General features: G+C 36.2%; 1 protein-coding gene and 1 pseudogene across 1 annotated transcript in view; one reads left to right on the top strand and one right to left on the bottom strand.

The window, feature by feature from the left end:
• IFT57 (intraflagellar transport 57) overlaps positions 1 to 21693 on the bottom strand; it is a 52965-nt gene that overhangs the window by 24739 nt on the left and 6533 nt on the right. The window contains exons 4-6 of the mRNA XM_035000216.1: positions 21314 to 21404; positions 16683 to 16751; positions 519 to 641 (exon numbers count right to left, since the gene is read on the bottom strand). Coding sequence (XP_034856107.1) covers positions 519 to 641; positions 16683 to 16751; positions 21314 to 21404 — 283 coding nt within the window. The remainder of the gene's footprint in view (positions 1 to 518; positions 642 to 16682; positions 16752 to 21313; positions 21405 to 21693) is intronic.
• LOC118007218 lies at positions 2226 to 2335 on the top strand (annotated as a pseudogene).

Genomic DNA, 21693 nt, shown 5'->3' with positions numbered 1-21693 from the left:
AACTTGATTAAATGGGTCAGTTCATCTGGGCCCAATCCCCAAATCTTAATGCAAATGCTTTGATTATTTGCTTACTACTTGACTTTTAATCATATATACTGAATAGATTATGTAAGGCAACTTCAAGGATGTCTTCTGTTCTGCCATCCAGCAGGGTTCCAAAACCATTTTCTAACTCAGTTGGTATATAGTCATGAAATTCCAATTTTGTTCACTATTCACTTAAACAAAATATGATTTCTAAGAAAATACATCAAAATGTATTGAGAAAATGCCCCTCAATCCCAAGGAAACATGGCAAGTGTTCCAAATGACTTTAAAGATCTATTGCTTTCTGTTTCCTTCTTTAATATTACACTCTTGATTCATTCAACAACAATCTGCTAAATCTCTGCTAAGACAGAACACTGGAAGCTGAATCCTACCACCTTAAATCATTCATGTAATTGGGAGTACCCCTGACCCTGAAATTGCCTTATGAAGCTCTATTTGAACAGAATGTATTCTGTCCTCTATACCTTATTGTCAGTCCTAATCGTGACTTTCAGTTGTGGTAGTACACGTTCTACTTCGAGACTCCATTCTGCAGCATCTGTTGTGGATTCCAAAATATCTTCTTGTTTGGCAGACTCGTTCATATCCTAAGAAAGGAAAGATATCACAAGATTGAGAGTTTATAAAAAGAAACAGTAAAATTTTGAGGCATTTTAGCAGGACTGCACAATTTATACCAAGCAGGGTAGTGTCAAAATTAGTGGCAGAAGTTCTTCTCTGTCCTCCTAGCCACGTTGCAAGAAAACAAAGCACAAACCTGGTAGAATGGCACAATTAGCATTTTTAAAAAGAAGCAAATATATGATTCAACCGTTTTGACAAAAAACAATGCTTTTGAGATATCAGAGTGAACTCAATGGGAATACTATCAAATGAACAAGCCATTTAGTTATGTTAATTGGTAACAGTAAAGGAGTACACACATTCACACATTTGGTAAGAAAATATTGTCTCAGTTTGAGTTTTCTATGCTGAAATACAAACCCCAAATCTGAAAGACAAAAAAGATAAGATCCCAGAAGCCAAGGGGTCACTACTTAGAAATTTTTTGTTCATAATTAAAGTGATATTTTGGTTAGGTCTAACTATAACATAGCTTTAAAATGTGATTTAACACAGACCTATTTGAACTCAAAAAGGGTGGGGGCCACATTTCTGCATTTGGTTTCTGCTGTTGAGTAATAAAATCAATCCATGCCTGTTTTTCAGTTACAAAAGGAAAACCTTTTTTTGTGTGTGTTTTTTTGTTTTTTCATTTTCTCAGCCTTTCACATTTCGGCATTAAGTATATATGGATCTGAAACTGTAAAGAATATACAAGTTGATGATTTAAAGATAAAGCCTAACACATTAATTTTGGTAGCAATTTTTCCTTTAAGCTTCCTTGATAAATTAAATGTAGAAACATAAAAATTTATTAATATAGAAAAAATGAAACCTGAGAGATACAAACAGCCAAATACATATGTACATGGATTCCAGTTTGAACAAGCAATCTGTAAAAAGATGTTTTTGAGACAATCAGGGAAATTTGAATGTGGAAGAGTATTAGATGACATATGGAATTACTACTAATGTTATAGGTATTATAATGGCATGACGGTTATGTTTAAAAACAAGGCCTTATAAATTAGAGACAAATACTGAAATATTTACAGGTAAATGGACGTGATGTCTGAAATTTAAGATGCTACAAGGCAAAGGAAAAAGAGGGGGCCTCTAGAGGAAACACGGTTGACAAACTATTAACTGCTGAAGCTGGGTAATGTTACCTAAGAGTTCATTATCTTGTTCTCTCCACTTCTGTTTATGTTTGAAATTTCCCATAATACAAAACTTAAAAATAAAAGATTATATAAAAAGCTCATGGTGAAATTTCATTCTCAGTGTGAATTTATGTCACTAAAAGACGTTTCTATACAAAGGCTTATTAAACTAGTCTTTACAATCCAGTCTAACGCTAAGTATAAGAATAACCTTATATCAGGATTTGTATTTTGGTGGGAGATTGAGGTCTTTAAGGGCTTTAAACTCCCGACTGAGTCTCTAGAACACTGCTGGCATTAGACAGCCTCTCTCTCCCACCTCCTAGCTCATATTAGCAAGTCCTGAACAGACTCAGAGCCCTAAAAGGAGCATATGTTGCTTTTTGTTCAGAAATTCAGGGGGCTGTCTACGGCCATACCACCCTGAACGCACCCGATCTCATCTGATCTCGGAAGCTAAGCAGGGTCGGGCCTGGTTAGTACTTGGATGGGAGAAATTCAGGGGGCTATATACTTCTACCACACAATTAGAGGATGGATAACTAATACATGCTTTCCCATTTTACAATATATGGTCTGAATTTATTCAGGTATGTTCTACTTAAAAAACCAGAAGTATAAAAAAATAAGCATTAATATAAGTAAAATGTGGAAACTCTAAGTGAAAAATGCTCAAGATTCTGCTTCAAACATTAAGGTGCTCACTTTAATATAGAAACATTGTATTATTTTGAGTACTAACAGAATGCTACATGCATCTATATAAAGTGAATCAGGGTAGCACAAGAGCACCATGGGGGGGGGGGCAGTATTCACAAAGTAGACACCTGTGAAGTTTTATGAGACAAATGTGACAGCAGGAGAAGCGAGACAGTCTCCCAGTTGAAACCTAAAGCCACAGGGAACGTTTTCTGTTCTGCCACTGAGACAAAGGGGCATGTCCTCTCAGCAGCAATTCTGTATGATTCTTAATAGAACGTAGATGTTCTGGTCCCTGATTTACAAATAAGTTTTGCTTATGGAACCACAATTTGGGTGAACTGAAGTTGGGTACTGCTGATTAAATACCGAAGCCAATTCTCAACTCCATCCCCTCATTCCCATTCCTTCTTTTTCCCTTCCCTACAGGAGGGGGGAGTCCAGAATCACCAAACAAGGCTGGAGAGGGTACTCATCCATAGTCCCACTTTCTTCAGGCCTCAACTCATAGGACTGTTCAAGTTGTACATAACATACTCAAAGATTTTCCTCAAGGAAGGGCACATTTTTCTAATTTTCCCAAAGGCAAATGGGTTAGTAGTGGCCCTATCTGAATCAGACTCAGAATCTAAGAGTTACTAAGGTACATGGAGATCAAAGACTGAATTAAGACATCCCAGTTTCATTTATATTGGCCCTTTAGTAAGTAAGAACTCTTCTTAAGTTCTTATTTGGTTCCCTTAAGCAATGATTTGCAAATTCCTACTCCCAATGTCCTAAAGTGATTTAATATAGCAGCTCAAATGTCTTCACTCACTCCTAGGCCACAGTTAATATATTGGGGGGAAATGGCCTCGTTACTAAATGAGGAAGGGCAAAAAGAGAACATTAGGCTTGGTAGAGCAGCATTAACTTATTCAAACTATATAGTCTCTTTCTGTTTCTGTGTTTGCGCTTCTATTTCCTAACTTCGTTCCTCAGTCAAAATTTCCTAACGCCTAATAAGTGGATACATTAACTGAGTGAGCCCTACATATGAAGTAGAAATCACTTTAAAACTGTATCATGTCTTGGTTATAATAACTTGAGAAAACCTTTCCTTTCCAATTGTACCTCCATTTAATAAATGGTATTTTATGTGGAGATATTAGTAAAAGAGAAATAAACTGCTGTTTCCATTTAATCAAAATTTTATATCAGCATGACAAAATCCCAGTCCCTCTCTGAAACAGCATTAACTAAGATAAAGCATAGCTCCTGGGAAATTGAGTTTTCTAGCTAATGCTGCTGAAGAAACAATTAGAAGCTCAATAAGACACAAGCTATCCAGAAGTCTCATTTATAATTAATTAATTTACCAGTAAGCCATTTGTAAAGCTTCTACAACATGCAAGGTAAGAATCCAGGCACTGTGTTTGGTGTGGGAAGATAAAAGCATTTAATCCCTGCCTGCAAAGAGTATATAGCCTATTAGGGAGAGTCTCAGGCTAGTTTATGGAGGTAATAAATGGACCAAAGGAAAAAAAAATTATGAAAACTGACTCTAAGACTGCCAAAGGAAGAACTGAAGATAGTCTAAACCATCCTATAACATAAACCTAGGCTCAAATAGTGGGGCATACCACCAAAGTCCATTCAAGGAAGTAATCTCCCCTTTTCCAGGTAATACTAATGGGATGGTTAAGCATCTGAAGAAATACTATATTCTGTATATCTGTTTATATATATATAATAAACACATAAAATTGGATGTGTGTGTGTATATAAATGTACATAGGTGTGTATATATATATAAAATTGGATGTGGCCAGTCTTATGGTTACAGAGGTAGAATAAGGGAAGGCCTCATATATCAACAAGGGAGGGTAAATAAAGCCCTTTTCAGCCTCTGAGCTGTTGGGTAGCCTACAGAGTGCTGCGAAGCTGTTCTGTCACACTAGGTTAAACGCAGTACAAAATTTGATACATCTTCAAAATATCTTCACCTCTTAATTAACACTGGGGACTCCAGGTAGGCCATGACTACCAGCAGGGGAAGTAATGGATCTGATATTAACAGAGGGAGACTGGCCCATTAACAAGTATATTTTTTAAAATTTACATTCAATTAATTAACATATAGTGTATTATTAGTTTCAGAGGTAGAGTTCAGTGATTCATCAGTCTTATATAACACCCAGTGCTCATTACATCACATGCCCTCCTTAATGTCCATCACCCAGTTACCCCCTTCCTCACCTCCCCTCCAGCAACCTGCAGTTTGTTTCCTATGATTAAGAGTCTCTTTGGTTTATCTCCCTGATTTCATCTTGTTTTATTTTTCCCTCCCTTCCCTATGATCCTCTGTTTTGTTTCTTAAATTCCACAAATGAGTGAAATCATGTAACTGAATGGATAAAGAAGATGTGGTATATATATATATATATATATATAATGGGGTATTACTCAGCCATCAAAAAATGAAATCTTGCCATTTGCAATGATGTGGATGGAACTAAAGGGTATTAGGCTAAGCGAAATAAGTCAATCAAATAAAAAGACAATTACCATTAACAAGTATTAATACAGAAAACCGTCACAAGTGATACAGTAGAAGCACTGGTTACATTTTTGGTATACCTGATGAAATACTATCTTAAGCAAAGAATTAAAAAAAAAAATCTCTTTGGAGTGAAACTATTTCTAGTATGTAGTACATACTCATTATTGGAAAACTCCATAAGGGAAAGGGGACTAAACATTACTGGACAAAGCAATGTTGACTCTGACTTCCTGATACCAGCAACAGTTACCTATTCATTTCAGTTCTGCTATAATAACAAAAATCTAGTTATTATATTGGGATCTTTTTGATCCCAAGGGTCCAAATCAGGTTGGGCATTTAGCTCTGGTTAAGACATTCCACTGGGAATGAAGAAGAAAGCTAGAAGTAGGGTGAAGTAGAGTTTCTAAAATTTGACTAATCATGGATACCCTACAGTACTTCCCTCACTGCGGGAGAAATACCTTGTCTGGTAAAGGGAACATACATGGCTGCATGGGCAGACCCAAGAGTGAAGCTCAAGGCTCAGGCATCCATGAGAAGATGTTTCCTCAGGAATGGGACCCTGCATCAGAAGTTACAGAGAGATCTTAAATTCAGATAGGAGCCTGGCCAAGAAAACATAGATCGTGAGGGCCTGGGCAGAAACTGGATTCACAGACTTTCTGGTGAAAATGGGAGAAAAAGGGAGGACCAGCAGATCCTAACAATGAATTAATGAAGCAAGAGCAAGTAGAGGCTCTTGAATCTTCAATTACCAAGCCCAAATCCCTATCTAAGAATGAGATACCACTGTCAGACTGGATCCTGGAAACTGGTAAATGCTGACACTTACTAACCATAATTTAATCTTTTTATGATGTCTCTTATTATACTAATTCTGTAATACAGTGATGCTCTCAGGACTGAGAAACCTGGGTATGACTGATCCTGCATTAAATGTTCCCAGATAGCTATAATTTTGCGTTCTTATGTCTGCTTTTAAAGTTTTCCTGTAGCCTTTCTTGGTATCAAATGCCAATGGTCACCTCTGGTTGTCTGCTTGATTGCCTGTAGCACCTCTTCCTCCTCCTAAACTTCTATGGGCTTAGAAACCTAGTATCCAAGTTTGTTAGAATTTAGGCAAAGTGAGAATACAGGGGAAATATGTGAGAGCTGGTGAGAGTGGTGGTGGTGATGATAACGTTGGGACTCTTCACAGATTTTTTTTTTTTTTTTAAGATTTTGTTTATTTGGGGCGCCTGGGTGGCTCAGTTGGTTAAGCGACTGCCTTCGGCTCAGGTCATGATCCTGGAGTCCCTGGATCGAGTCCTGCATCGGGCTCCCTGCTCAGCAAGGAGTCTGCTTCTCCCTCTGACCCTCCCCCCTCTCATGTGCTCTCTCTCATTCTCTCTCTCTCAAATAAATAAATAAAATCTTAAAAAAAATATTTATAAGATTTTGTTTATTTGAGAGAGAGCATGCACACATGTGAGTGGGGGGAGGGGCAGAGGAGGAGGAAGAGGGACAAACAGACTCACACTGAGTGTGGAGCCCTACACTGGGCTCCATCTCACCACCCTGAGATCAAGACCTCTCCGTAAACCAAGAGGTTGATGCTCAACAGACTGAGCCACCCAGATGCCCCTTCATAGACATTTTTTTAATGGAAATGGTTATACTTACTTTGGTTGTTCAGAGGCCTTTTTGGAATCTTCCTAATTTGACACTTAGATCCATATAGGAAATAGGATAGGTGGCCAACAAGCTAAGTACTAACTATATATGGCATTACTATTATTTTTTAAAGATTTATTTGGGAGAGCGAGCAAGCGTTGGGGGGGGAGAGGCAGAGGGAGAGGTAGGGAGAGAATTTCAAGCAGACTCTGCGCTGAGCGAGGAGGCCAACTTGGGGTTCAATCCCAGGACCCTGAGATCAGGACCTGAGCCAAAATCAAGAGTCAGACCAACTGAGCCACCGAGGTGCCCCTGGCATTACTATGTATTAAACAGGGTTTTTCCTAAGGGTATCTAATGTCCCTCTTTCTTTATCACTGATCAGTAAAAAGCTAGAGGGATAAATAAGGTATTTCAATCAAGAAAAGTGTTTCCTTGAAATCCAGTGATTTTAACAAATCACACTGAAGGCACAGAGTTAAAACCTTTCATGTCCCTACAAGTCAATTCTTCTTCATGATTAAAGAAGCATAAATCATGAGTCTGATTCACTATTTTCTTTTCAAATTAGGTTTTAAATGATTTAACACTATATTACTATGAACAAAAATGTTTAATACCATACAAAAAGTATTTTCAGATTTGTTCTGAATAGCTAAATTAAACCCTGGCTATAATCCATCAAAAGAAATAGATAGATGGTAACCTCTGTCTTTAAATATATGAAGTTCATAAAAGTTTTCAATTCAATTTTAAGACTATCAGAAGAAATTTTATTCTGTTATAATGTGGACTAAGATTTGAATAAATTATGCTCACAAATAAAAAAAAGTTAAAAAGCTCCCTACACACAAAATCAATTTAATTTTCTAATAAGAAATCTGAAATTATTTTTGAATGAGAATTCAACTTCTAGTAATTATTCCTGTTTAATATCTCAAACACCTGTCTTTGCTACTATTTCAGCTATTTTAATGTACAGAGTGCTAAGGTAAAATCATCCCTGATTTTTAATTTTCTCAAGATAAAAACCAAAAGAAAGCACCCCAAGAAGTATGTATGGAAAAACTACCATAGACACTATAGCTGGTGTTATAGAGTATACAAAAGTAAGTTTAATTCTTTATGGAATGAATATCTATAAGGCATCTTTTCTCTGAGATGGCAACCTATGGATATACCAGTGCCCAAATACATTTGAAGAGCTCAATTCATATACCTACTGTGAGGGACATGAAAATCCAATTAACTGTCAAGATTACATAGTCCCAAGACTCAAGGAAAAGGCAACTAAATTGTCTTGAGAACTGCCATGGTGTGGTGTAAAATGTCAAGAGGGTGGGTCTGGAATCCCATCTCTGTTCAAATCCTACCTCTACCACTTATTAGCCATTGGTCAAGTTACATAACCTCTCTAAATCTCAGGGTTCCCGTCTGTAAAATGGGGATAATGGTACCCCCACCTCATTGGAAGGGTTGTGGTGAGGATTAAATTATATGATGTATTTTAAAAGGCTTGCACAGCACCTGGCACATAGTAAGCCCCAGTGTATTTTAGCAGTTACTAATACTATTATTATATGCCAAGCATGGTACTAGATGTTTTCACCTATGTTAAATGCCCATAATAGCACCATGAATCAAGGGAGACTTATTCCCATTTTGCAAATGAGAAAAGTGAGGTATAGAGCAGTTAGCCAATTTTCCGTATGTCTCATCATTAGTAGAGTTTAGGGCCCAGGCAATGTTACTCTAGAACACAAGCTCTTAGATACCTTACCAAATGCCTATCAATCCTTGTTATATAGGTTACAACTATGTTCCCCCAGTTTATCACTTGTCTTTTTAACTTCATGGTGTTCCCCATTCCAACCTTTTGTATATAGGCTTTAATTTTTATGCATTCAGATTTATCAGTGCTTTTCTTTTGCGGTTTTTAGTTTTCTTGCCAGGCTTTACCATGCCAATTTCAACCCGTGCATATAACGCTTGTCACTCATGTTTTTGTTTTTGTACCTCATCATTTTCTAATTTGTTGATCCATGTGGGGTTTATTTGGGTGTACAATATGAGGGAATAGCCTATCTTTTTTTGCCAGATGGGCAGCCTATTATTCCATCACCCTTTAACTGAACAGTCCAGTTTTCCCCACTTATTTGTACTGCTTCCTACATTATTAATACCACTATATCTTTGGATGATTCTTTGAACTCTGCACTACTTCATCAATCTATTTCTGTGTATAATTTTTTTTCAGACTTATGAAAAAATTACACAAATAGTACAAAGAATTCCCATATGCCCTCATCCACATTCACCAAACATTGGTATCTTACATAACCTCAGGGCAATTATGCATAAAGTGATATAGTGTTTATAGTATAGTGCTGAGATTTGGGGATATTTTCAAATTTTTCTTTATACTTTTTTGTGCCTTTGTTTAAAAAAAACAAGGAATATATTTCACTCTAAAAAAGAATAAAGTATTTTCAATAAAAGCAGGTAAAAATAATAAGTTTGATTAACTTCCAGAAACTAGCTGGTATGGGTGTAAATGCTTTAGGAATTTGAATGAGAGAAGTGTGTTTTAATGGAGATGATGAGATCTAAGTTTAACCTTATAAGGATGTATGGAATGCAAATAGGCAGAAAAGAGACAAGCCAAGTGTTTATAGTCAGGAAAGCACCATAAGCCAAGATACTGAAATAGAAATGCACATGGCTTGTGAAGATCTTATCAAGAGCGACTAGGGGCTTAGAAAGGCAAATACCGGGGAGCAAAAAAAGAGTTAAATACTTTTTGAAAGACCTCAGAAGCTAAGCTGAGGAATACAAATTTTGTCCTCTAAGCTAGAAAGGAAGTCAAGAAGAGTTACAAGCAAGGTAAAATGACTTTATTTATCCAAGAAATCTTTCCTTAGCACCTACTATATGCGAGGTACTATTCAATACCAGGGACAGTTAATAAAATGTTAAAAATCCCTATGAAAGAACATTCTAATTACGTTTTATGAAGATTTATGGGTTATAGATTTGTGGGTCATAGAATTGAACGGGGCTGGGGTAATTGGGAAGGTGTCACTAAAAAGGCAGAATTTGAGTTGAACTTTGAAGGCTTAAAAGTCAGGTAGAGAGATGATGGGAAGACATTTTAGATAGGAGGCAAAGATGAGAACAGATACGCTCATAAGGTGTTTGAAAACCTGTGAGAGGATCCATTTATCTAGAATAAAGTTATTCCAGCAGAAGAAAATAAGGTTGGCTATATGGACAACTTGTCAAATTGTTGAGAGTCTGGAAATTCAGACCAAAATATTATTGTTTTATAATCTCTATAAACTGACCTGTAAACAGTGAAAAGCCATCAAAAGTTACTGAACTCAGAATGACCTTTTAAAAGTCGTTTGGTAAGTAAGATAAAAGAGTAGTGAAAAATATTGTGCAAAAGGTGAGGGTGGAATTGAAAGAGGAGGATCAAAGACCACTCAGGCCATTATTGTTACATAATCCAGACAGGAGATGAAGCGGACATGACCTTGAAAGATAGCTGAAGGGATACATATGAGAGATATTTCAAAAGCAGCATCTGCAGGTCTTTGTGACCAACTAGATGTCCTGGATTAAAATGAATCATTAGACAAATATTCAAAGCACTAACACTGCGAGAGGTGGATGGGTAGGGTTGGGTGGATTTAAAGAATATAGGTTTCTGTAAGACTGAGAAAAGCACACATTCTGGGTACCCATCTAATATATGGAATTACATAATAAATATCTGCTACTGGCATGGATTCAGGAAATATAATCTATCCATTTATATGACAGCTCTCAAATGAATCCTGAAAAAGATCATATTACTTTTCATCAAATTCCCCTTAGTCATTTCTGTAGGGGAGACCTTAGGTGATAGGAGATTTAGTCTAGTGGGCCTTCAGTAAGAATCCATGTGACATATTATGAAAATAAAGACATGATATCACCAAGACTTCCTAATTTATATAAAAATGCAAGCTTCTTGATAACTTATATCCTATGTAAGCTTCTTACTCAAAAATACTCATGGCATATATATATATGTGTGTGTGTGTGTGTATATATATATACATAGAGAGAGAGAGAGAGAGAGATTGGGGCTTTTTCTACTCTCCTACAGCACATAAGAATGTTGGTAACATTCTAATCCCAATCCCTTAGTTCCAAACTCTAGGAAAGGTGAAAAATTATACAAAATAAGAAATGCATCAAGCTATGTGCTGTCCACAAGTTAGGTTATATTAATATCAGAACCCTGTGAAGAATGTGTCACCATTGTACAGAATAAGCAGAGTCACAGGTTAATTTACTAAGGCTAAGTGTCTAGTGATGTGCAGTCCCAATATGATTCAAGGATTATTTTCCACCATGGTGTCAACGTCGAAGGTATGGACTCAGATCTGGAAAGGACCTTGAGAAGTCCTTGCTTCCTACTTCTTTTTAGGCTCACAATAAAACCAGGACGGAAATAAGGATCTTTCCTATTCCAAGCGTGGATTCAAAAGCTACACTAAAGATCAAGCAAAACTCTCTTTTACACCCAGCAAGAACTGCCATTTGAGCTTCTTCTGAGCAATGCAGAGTACATCTTTTTTTCTCTAACCTACATTTTCTATTCACCTCCAGATGTAAAACTGATGGGGTGGTACAGGTTAGTTACCAGAGAAATAAAAGCATTTACTCAATCATAATGTGTTCCATCACGCTCAGACATGTGGTGCTTTAATTGTTTCTCCTGTGAAATACCAACCGCAGACTTCTCAGTCACAACACAGGAGGACAAACAAATGTTTTAGGAAAGGAGAGGAAAACCATTTTCCTCAAGCAGGAATCAGAACCAGTGATAACCGAGGGGGCAAGCTATATTGCAGTACAGAACAGTACTTTTCCCCCCCTATATTACTCAGAAATGACGTTTTGTCAAGAAGTGAAATGTAAATCAAATGTAAAATGATGAAAATTTAAAGTATTTAAGATATCAGCCAAAGTAGATCCATCTTCTTCCCTTTTTTGATTATAATCTTGCAGAATTGCCACAATGACACTCTAAAACTGAGATGACATTTTTTTTCTAAGCCCAGATTTTTGCTTCCTTACAGCTTTTGCTTTTTAAGCTAAAAATTCTCTCATTTTTGGTACAATGAATTTTTTGCTAAGTAATTAAAAACCAATTGTGTTTAAACCTTTTGAGATAGTTGGTTTTATGCTATCTAACTCAGAATTTGGTTTCTAAAACCTCAAATTTAGCATCTCAAGGAAGAATGATATCTATGGCATGTTTGAAAAAAATGTTTTGAAACGAAGTGATGGACATTTAAAAATAGAACTCAGAGCGCACAGCTTCCCTTCCATCTTTTCTTCACTGTGGGGGGGAGAAGGACACATCTGCGTTACGCTGCCACAACACTGCTATGATTCTGAGCTTCCAAATGGAGGGGAGCTACAAAGACCACTTGTAGTTACGGTGTAGCTGCCACAACCATGCAGGCAGTTTCCAGTTAACATACTCGAGATAGAACCAGAAATGGCCTGAACAACTGCCAAACACCTCACCACCAGCGCCTTCCTTCCCTGCTCCCACCCCTCACATCTCTGACATTCTACTGTACCCCTACCCATCAGGGGCTCTGCCCAACTGTGAGAGCTTTAATACAGCACCAGTGTCTTCCCCCATGACCACTCTCAAGGAGCCTTTGGCTAAATTTTGGATTTCAAGAATATTCAGGAATCAGAGGGACAGAGAGAATGTGGAAGTTTGTGGGCTAGCCTTGAAAACTAATATTTATCCACTTTTTTCTCTTCTAAGAAAAGCTCTATCAAAATTCAAATAGCTAACCTACAAATAAAATTTTGGAAGATAAAGTAATCCCTTACTAACTGCAGAAGTTGTTTTCTTTGACAATATTATATTTGGCAAAACCGTAATTGCAGTAAGAGATAAATAAAAGGGCATTAAAATGTACTTTTTAAACCTCAGAGTAAATAAATATTCTGAAAAACAACTGCTTCCAATATAAACCAATTTCATCCCTGTAAGCATTCAACATTGATTGGAGAAACCATATTCTTAGAATGTCATTGTCAATGTTCATGAAACACTATTGCTATGTCATGATCCGAGTAGGCAGACACTTCAAAGTTTAGTCAATGGGCACCTGGTAGCTCTTTACAAATTCTTCAAATTAGCAGTTACAGGATTCAAATATGTTGTGGAAGTCAGGAAGATCGACCACCAGGTCTCCTTCCAAGGAAAGATGTGCTGCCTCGCTGCAGGCCATGTGGCCAGCAGACAGCTTCCTGCTGCTGGCTACCTCAGGCTGTCTTACCTGCAGAGGCCACCTGGCAGTATGTCCCCTCCAGGGCAGCCTGCCTCCAGTGACTGAGCCAAGCAGGCAACACTTGCTTCAGCAGGTTGCCCAAAGCTTTGTCAGGCCTGAATCACAGCTACACTTCTCCCTCAGCCCAATTTCTTCCCCCTTCCTTTCAAAATGAACATCCTGCACCCCAAACTCTGGTCTCACTGTCCAATTCCAGAGAACGTAATCTGCAGCATGTCTTTTCCATGTACATTCTCTCTCACTCCATTTACCACAAATCTCAAGAAAATTCTGTGTATGCTCATCTTCTTGCATTATTATGATACTTAAGAGCAAGCACACTTTTTTAGGATCTAGACATCAATTTATTTAATGAAAGAAAGGAATATATTAGATTCCTCCCGGCATCATCCTACTTGGTACACAGAAGAGGTCATAATTATTGTTGAACAATTCTTTTCTCTATGAAGATTAAACTATACCTTGCCTATATAAAATAGCATTCATTTAAGCATGTATTCATTCAATATTATTCCATACTGAGCACTTTCTACACACCAGGCACAAATGAAAAAGTACTGAAGAAAGTTCCCACTCTAGAGGAGAGTGCATTCTAGTGACTGAGATAGACAACAGACAGAAATTGGGATAGACAATAGACAGAAATTAATACATTGCCAGGGTCTGTAAAGAAAAATAAAGCAAGGTGAGAGAGTAGAGAATGACTGGAGAAGCATCTGTTGTTTCAAAACCGCAGCTAGAGAGGGACTGCTGTAATCCATAAATGGCTGGGGTGGCACAGTCACATCTACATTTTGTATATCAATTTCCTAGATAGTACATAACATTTTTGTTCTAGTGAAAAACTCATTGCGTGCAACTTTGCTAAAACAATATTTCCTCTGCATTGTGAGTCCACCTGCTGCATGAAACATAAAATCTTCAATCTATGTTACTAACCTATATAGCAGTTCTGTCTTGGGGAAAGAGCAGTCTAAGCCATCATAAGCTAGAGTCAGATACAGCTGTCTCAGGCAGATGGCTTTAGTGGGCAACATTATAAGCCTGCCAGATTTTTTAAAATATGAAAGGGTTTTCTCCCTCATTAGTACTTCATGGCTGACCATCTACAAACACCTGATGTTCAGACTTCTTCCTCTTGTGAAAATGCAACCATATATAGTCTTAGCTCAAAGGGGTTTATGTTATATAATCTTTGTCCAAAGGATCTAATACCTAGAAAATTTATAAAGGCACAGGTAGGGCAAAACTTACATAGTTCAATTAAGGTGAAAAATTGAAATCAGAACCTACAGGAACTTAAGAGTAGTGGTAGAGGCAAATTAAATTACTTTAAGTCCTTCCCAATTCTCAAACTACATTGTCCAGAGGGAATCTCAGGTGGCCTTTAGAGGTCTCTATTTATACTATCAATGGAAGAATAAATAACACAAATGACAGTTTTGTTCTGAGAATAACTGCATATTCATCTCTTTTGTTTTCTTCCCTTATACTTTAGAACTTTGCTGTCATTTTCAACACATATAGGAACACTGAGCACCACAGTATCCTTATTTAACATAGGAATCAAACCATACCTATCCTGCTGAAGTTTAAAGCAAACTTAGTTCAAATTTAGCTACTGTAGTTTTATTAAGTTTTTTAAGAGTATATTGTCCCAAGGTTATAAATTTCAGTTTTTGTATCTGTAAAAGGGAGATAACAACATCTACCCAAATACTTTACAAGGTCAGTAAAGGATGTGTTTTAAAGTACAATTGACCCTTGAGCAATGTGGGAGTTAGGGGTGTGGACCCCCAATAACCGAAAACCTGGCTATAACTTTTGACTCCCCCAAAATTTAACTTCTTTATTTTTTTAAATTAAAAAAATTTTTTTTTGAGAGAGAGTGTGCATGTGCGAGTTGGGGGTGGGCAGAGGAAGGAGAGAGAGAATCTCAAGAAGACTCCCCACTGAGCACAGAGCCCAACATAGGGCTCGCTCTCATGACCCCGAGATTATGACCTGAGCCAAAATCAAGAGTCGGATGCTCTCAACTGACTGATCCACCCAGGCGCCCTTCAAACACTTAACTTCTAATAGCCTACCATTGACTGGAAGGCTTTCTGATTAATTAATACATATTTTGTATGCTATATGTATTATATATTGTATTCTTACAATAAAGACAAAAGAAAATGTTACTGAAAAAAATCATAAGGAAAATACATTTCCAGTATTGTATTTATCGGAAAAAAATCCATGTGTAAGTGCACCTGTGCAGTTCAAACCCATGTTGTTCAAGGGTCAGCTGTACTTTGAAAACTACAGAGTAATCTGCAAATGTACTGTTACAACTGGAGTTTATCTGTTTGGATTTAAAATGATATACTGTATCAGATTATATTATATTCTCAAACTTCAATTGAGCAATAAAAATACATTTATTTATTGGGCATCTTCTGTGTTACACTATGGAGACTATAAAAAATGACAGTTATCTCCTATAATCAAGGAGTTTATACAAATCAGATTTGAGAAGGCGAATGTGGGAAGATGTGGTTTTGGTTTCTGCCAACACTTATTGAGCACTATCTATGTGCCAGACATCATTATAAATGCTTTATATGTAGTAACTCTTTTAATCTTTAAAAACCCTATGAAAAAGGTAATATTTTTATCCTCATTTTACAGATGAGTAAGATATGGCACAAGAATTTTTGGAAACCTGCCCAAGGTCAGACATCTAGTAAGTATTAAATGTATTAAAGTCAACTCACACATTCAGGCAAGTTAGCTACAATGTTACTCGTTATGTTTTATTGCACCTCAAGTTGGGCAGAAAACAAGAAATGTATCATTAACAGTAACAAATAACACTGACTAACATTACTAAGGCAGTAAATGACAAATGAAGAGATCATCCTGGGATAGAATGGCCGCCGAAGTCTTCATGATATGCGCCCAAAGCTATATCCAAACTTGTTTGTGGACTTCAGACAAGAAAAATAAAGGGCAAATGAGAATATTATATTCTATATATACCTTTTTGAGCAAGCAATAGGTATCCCTTTATTGAAATATACATACAGGAAAATACAAAAATCCCTTATGTACTTTTGAAATATCTCATTGAGTGGGTTCTCGTTTATAGACTAGATTTCCTAATTAAAACAGAGCAAACATTGACTTAAAGCAATGTCTAACTACCTATCATACACCAGTCTTAAAATAATCCATTTTATTTCAAACAGTAACCACTTAAATATTTTCCTGTAATCAAGACCATTCAATGCTAGCCAAATACAATGGGAAATAACTTGAAATCAAATAATGTCTTTCTATAATAAAAAAAATGACAAATTATTTTCAGCTTATGTGAGAAGCACTGTGTTGATTTTCCATGGTGCAGACATGAGGCTGTCCCACTTGTCCCTCTGGATTTTTATATTTGCTACAATTGTAACATTTTATATACAGGAAACAATTTTTTGAGAGCTACTTTTCACATGACACACAAAACAATGGCAAACAGTGGTTTCTACTTGTTTCAATTTCCAGCAGAACAAGTGTACTGATTGCTTGTTGGTCCTGTGTGTATCCCATGCAACTTACCAAGCGATATGTCTGGGCCTTTAAGACGTTGAGATCAATAAAGTTTTCTTCACTGTCTGTCTCCTCTTCCTTAGAAAAAAAGAGTTTTAAAAGTTAATAATTATAAAAAGTTATAATTTAAAGAATGTATTTCCAAGTTTTGACATGCATAATATACTAAGCTCAACACAAAGACTAATGCATGAAAAGGTATTTAAAAGCCTAGTGGTGTGCATAAAGTAGGGCATAATGTTATTAGCAGCTCATCTGTTTTTTGAGGTTTTGATGGTACCTTTTAAAATAGGGCCTTTTTATAGTCACTGAAAAAAGAAAAAAGCAGGAGAAGGGCCATTGCTGTAAAACTAGGGATAAATAAACATAAGAATAAAACAAGAAACACTGCAGAATGGCATATCTAAAAGAGAGAGATAATGGAAGGAGTTAATGACAACTTTGAGAACATAACTAAAACGGACAAAAATGAGGTTGACAGACAGAATATTTTCACCTGCTCCAGGGACCAATCCCATTAATGCATATTTTTGACATCTCATCTCTTATATGCTCAAGTTTAATAAATTAATAAGATTAGTCATTAGTACTGCTTGGCTCATGGCCCCTAAAACTATTTAAAGATATTAAAATATTAAATCTATTTAAAGATATGAAATATATATTTAAGATACTAACCATGTATCTTAGATATTAACTATCTTAAAGGATAGTTCGAGTAGATTCCAAGTCGGTCCTGATCCCTGGGCCAACTGGTATGGGCGGTAGGGTCAGAAGTGACCCTTTGAGAGGCAATTCCTTTCCCAATATACAGCAAAAATGGAGTCTGAGCAGGTTCTAAAGCTGTGGAACAAAAAAAAAATAGCTCCCCTTTCTCTTCAAAGGTCTTCATGGTGACAAGTGACATAGTGGGTGAAAAAATTTAACAAGAGACTTAAGGACATGGTAAGACAGTGAATGGAACTTGGTGCTCAAAGAAAAAAAAACAAACAGTAAGTGTGTGTTATTTGGTGGACACTTCCACATGTACAGTTCTACAAAGCTGCAATGGAAGATTTCAAAGATAATCCTCATCTTCAAGAACTTAGAAGGATGTAAGACAGTGGTTCTCAAAATGTGGTTCTGAGATCTGCAGCATCAGCATCAGCATCACCCGGGAGCTTGTTAGGATGCAGATTCTAAGGTTCTATCTCAGATCTACTCTGAAACTCTGGGGGTGGGGATACTAAGGTAAGCTATGAGAACTATGCTAAACTTTGGGGAATTGGAAAGATTTTATAAAATATGAAGCAATATAAATGCAGAGTATAAATACACTCAAGTGACATTTATTTATTTTATGTTTACATTTTTTTTACATTCAGGGAGGAGGGACAGTGGAGCACAGAGGTGTAGACAAAATTGATGTGACTGTTTACATCTTAAATCTTAACCATAAATGCAGATGCACACCTTTGAGATCCAGCTCAGTTTATTCTGTGTTTGCATTGATGATGACCTACTTAACAACCAGAGTAAATGATTGAAATGCCAATGACTCAATGCCCATGGGAGAAGAGACAAGTTTATTATGCTTTTACAATAACCTAATTAGTACTGTTTACATAGGGAATCAATAAATACTTGTTGAATTAGTACTGGATTAAATGCTAATAGGTAAAAAGCTTTAATAGTAGGCAGTCAAAAAAAGGATTTAAGTTACTAAATATTACTAAGAGAGCATTCAAAAGGAATTCAAATATAAACAGACTTAGAAAAAAGTTTTAAAATAAACTAAGAGGATTCTGATTTCATTAATATAGAAGACACTCAACAATTTCCTACCATTTCTTTGCCTAATATGTACTATGTGCCCTCTTAATTCTCTGCCAATTACTAAGTATATGATTATACATAGCAGGTGAAAAAATTGTTTTGTGACCAATACTTCTTTTATCTTTTTTTAAAAGAGTTATCAATGTGTCCTATCTTGACTTGACAAGTCTAAATCTGAAGGATTCTAATTTCTAGATGATTATAGTAGAACTTTACTCTGTCAGAAATAATTTTTTCCATGCTTGAGCCACCACGCAAACTCTGGCAACAAAATAATGTAACATCCCACAATCCAAACACTTTTTGGCACTCATCTCCTTAGCAAGAGGGATGAAGAGGTAACGGAGGGCTACTCAGAATAACATGATGACAATAAGAAAGAAAGAAAAGGAAAAAATTCAAGAGACTTTTTAAGTAAGGGAACCAGCAGCCTCAGAGGCAACCCTTTGAGGAAGACCTTCCGTTTGGTCTAATGATAGTAGAAGGTCTTTACCTTACAGTTGGGATAAAATATGCAAAGAGGCAGCTTCCTAGTTTGTTTCTCTAATTTACACACCTAATGATGCTGCTTTGGATTTTAAAGGGTTCTCAGAAAAAAATTAGCTATAATTTCTAAAAGTTACATAGCAATTTGCTGACAAGCTGATTTTGAGTCCAATATTGAATGAATACCCACTTTGCACTAGTAACCTGGAGATAGAAAAAAAGTGCAAAATTGGTTTCCATCCCTACAGAGTCTTCTTTCTGACTAGTAGGTTTTTGTACTTTTTTCCCCCTGACTGGCAGTTTTGAATTATGTCTCTGAAGCTAAATGTTAATGTACTAGGACCAGATTTCTATCGATAAACCATTAACTAATAAAGTTACTAAAAAGAGAAGATGAGGAAAATACCTGAGTAAAATAAATGAGGTCAACGAATGGGAATATGTGAGAACTTAACATTTCCTGAGCCTGAATGGAAAGACCTATTACACAAGGAATAAAGTTGAAACTCCTTAAAATGGCCAAAATGATCTGGACCTGGTCTATCTTTCCTGTGAATCGTAAACCACACACATGCATACACCCGCCTTACTTAGGAAATCTGGCCCCAGTGGTCTTCTCTCAGCTCCTTGATCAAGCTAAGCTCCTTCCTGACTCAGAGCTTTTGTACATGCAGTTCCACCAGGGTCTTGCCCAAAAGGTGCTCAATAAAACACATGCAGAATGAATGAACATATATTTACCTTCACTTTTAAAATGTAATCATATTTTTAAAAGATATCTTTTAAATTGATTAATTTTACAATGGTCTTTTTCCTTCTGTAAATAACAGAATCAGCTTTTTTCTATTTATGGTTTAAAATATTTATACTGCTGATAAAATACATGTTAAAAACTTTGACAATACAAAGAAGCATAGAAAAGGAAATAATTAGGGTGCCTGGGTGGCTTAGTCAGTTGAGCATCTGCCTTCAGCTCAGGTCATAATCCCGGAATCCTGGGATTGAGCCCTGTGTCAGGCTTCCTGCTCAGTGGGGAGTCTGCTGCTCCCTCTCCCGCTTGTGCTCTCTCTCACTCGCTCTCCAATAAATAAATAAAATCTTAAAAAAAAAAAAAAGGAAATAATCATCCATAATCTTTCTACCCATATATAACTAGTGTTAACATATTATTTTTTCTTTTTTGTATATTTTACATACTTGGGTTTATGTACAGCAGAAATTATCATCCCTGTGTCACTAACATTTCTTTGTAAATAATTTTAATGGCTACATAATATTCTACTATTAGGATATAGTCTATTTAATGGTTAGTTTCAGCATTTGCTAAAAAACGATGAAGTGATTCTTTGTGGCATATAATAGTTTAACAAATTAAGCTGAAATATAGAATATACTTATTATCTAATGATTTATTTACTTTTTAAAGATTTTATTTATTTATTTGAGAGAGAGGTACAAGCAGGGAGAGCGGCAGAGGGAGAGAGAGAGAAGCAGGCTCCTGGCTGAGCATGAAGCCCAATGTGGGGCTCAATCCCAGGACCCTGAGATTATGACCTGAGCCAAAGGCAGATGCTTAACAGACTAAGCCACCCAGGCACCCCTTATCTAATGATTTAAAAATTCACTTGGAAAATGTAATTGGCTTATGACAATAACATACACTTTAAAAAAAGGGTTTTTCCCCTGCTATTTCAAGTTCAGATCATAGGTATACTTCCTAAAACACCACGGTCAATCCATCTCTGGTTCTGAGAAAGTGCTCTCTTTCTCTACCATTTTACTAGTTTAATCTGTTATAGAGACTTAATCATTTAGTTTCACAATATGAATGGAATGTTAAGAATGGTAAAGGCCCATATGCTGCCAAACAATTTAAATACCGTTGGTATTTATAAGTATTTTTAAAAATTCCTAAAGGGTAGTACTTATCCTAATTTTAGAAGCAAAGAAGAGTTGCTGAGAAATGAACAGTGTTCTTACGAAGTAGAATATATTAATCCTAAACCCTACTATTCTTTTTCAAGTTCTTTATTATTTATGGCCTACTTCAAATCATGAATGGTTACTAATAAAATATTTACTCTTATAACTAGCAGTCTACTATTTCCTGTCTACAGTTTAAGAACCTCTGCTATAATTCAGACTTCAATCATTAGAAAACATGAGCATTAACTTAATCAAAGGTCTAAATAACTGATTCTTGGTACTCTATTTAAAAGCTTTTCTTCTCTAGAAACAATGAAATGAAATATGTTCCTAAAAATGAAGTCTAGGGGAATTAAGAGAGGGGAAAGGAATTCAAAGGTAAAAAGAAACAAAAAGTTCAGCAGCACACATACCACAAATTCTTCATCCACTTTATTTAATGTTAATTCTGCATCATCTTCTGGGACAGTTTCTTCTTCTAACTCTTCCACTGGGTATGTTGGTCTAAAATAATAAGGCTTAGTATGTGATGAGAGTTAAAAACAAAACATTTTAGCAAGACAGAAAGGTATAATGTATTTTAAGAATCCCCTCTACACCAGATCTTGTCCCTTTTTACCCCCTTTCCATAATCACTGTTACATGTTTGATGTATTCTTTTTGAAACTTTCTATGTAAAGAAGCAAAAATGTTTATCTCCAAATTTAAAGAATAAATATACACAATTGGGATGATATAATGCATATTGTTATCCAACATACTTTTTCACTTACTAATTTACCACATTTAAGTA

This window comes from Mirounga leonina, unplaced genomic scaffold (assembly GCF_011800145.1).
Source record: "Mirounga leonina isolate KUSES-001 unplaced genomic scaffold, KU_Mleo_1.0 Mir_115, whole genome shotgun sequence".
NCBI lineage: Eukaryota > Metazoa > Chordata > Mammalia > Carnivora > Phocidae > Mirounga > Mirounga leonina.
Note: the sequence above shows the minus strand (reverse complement) of the source record. Positions and strands in the feature narration are given on the sequence as shown.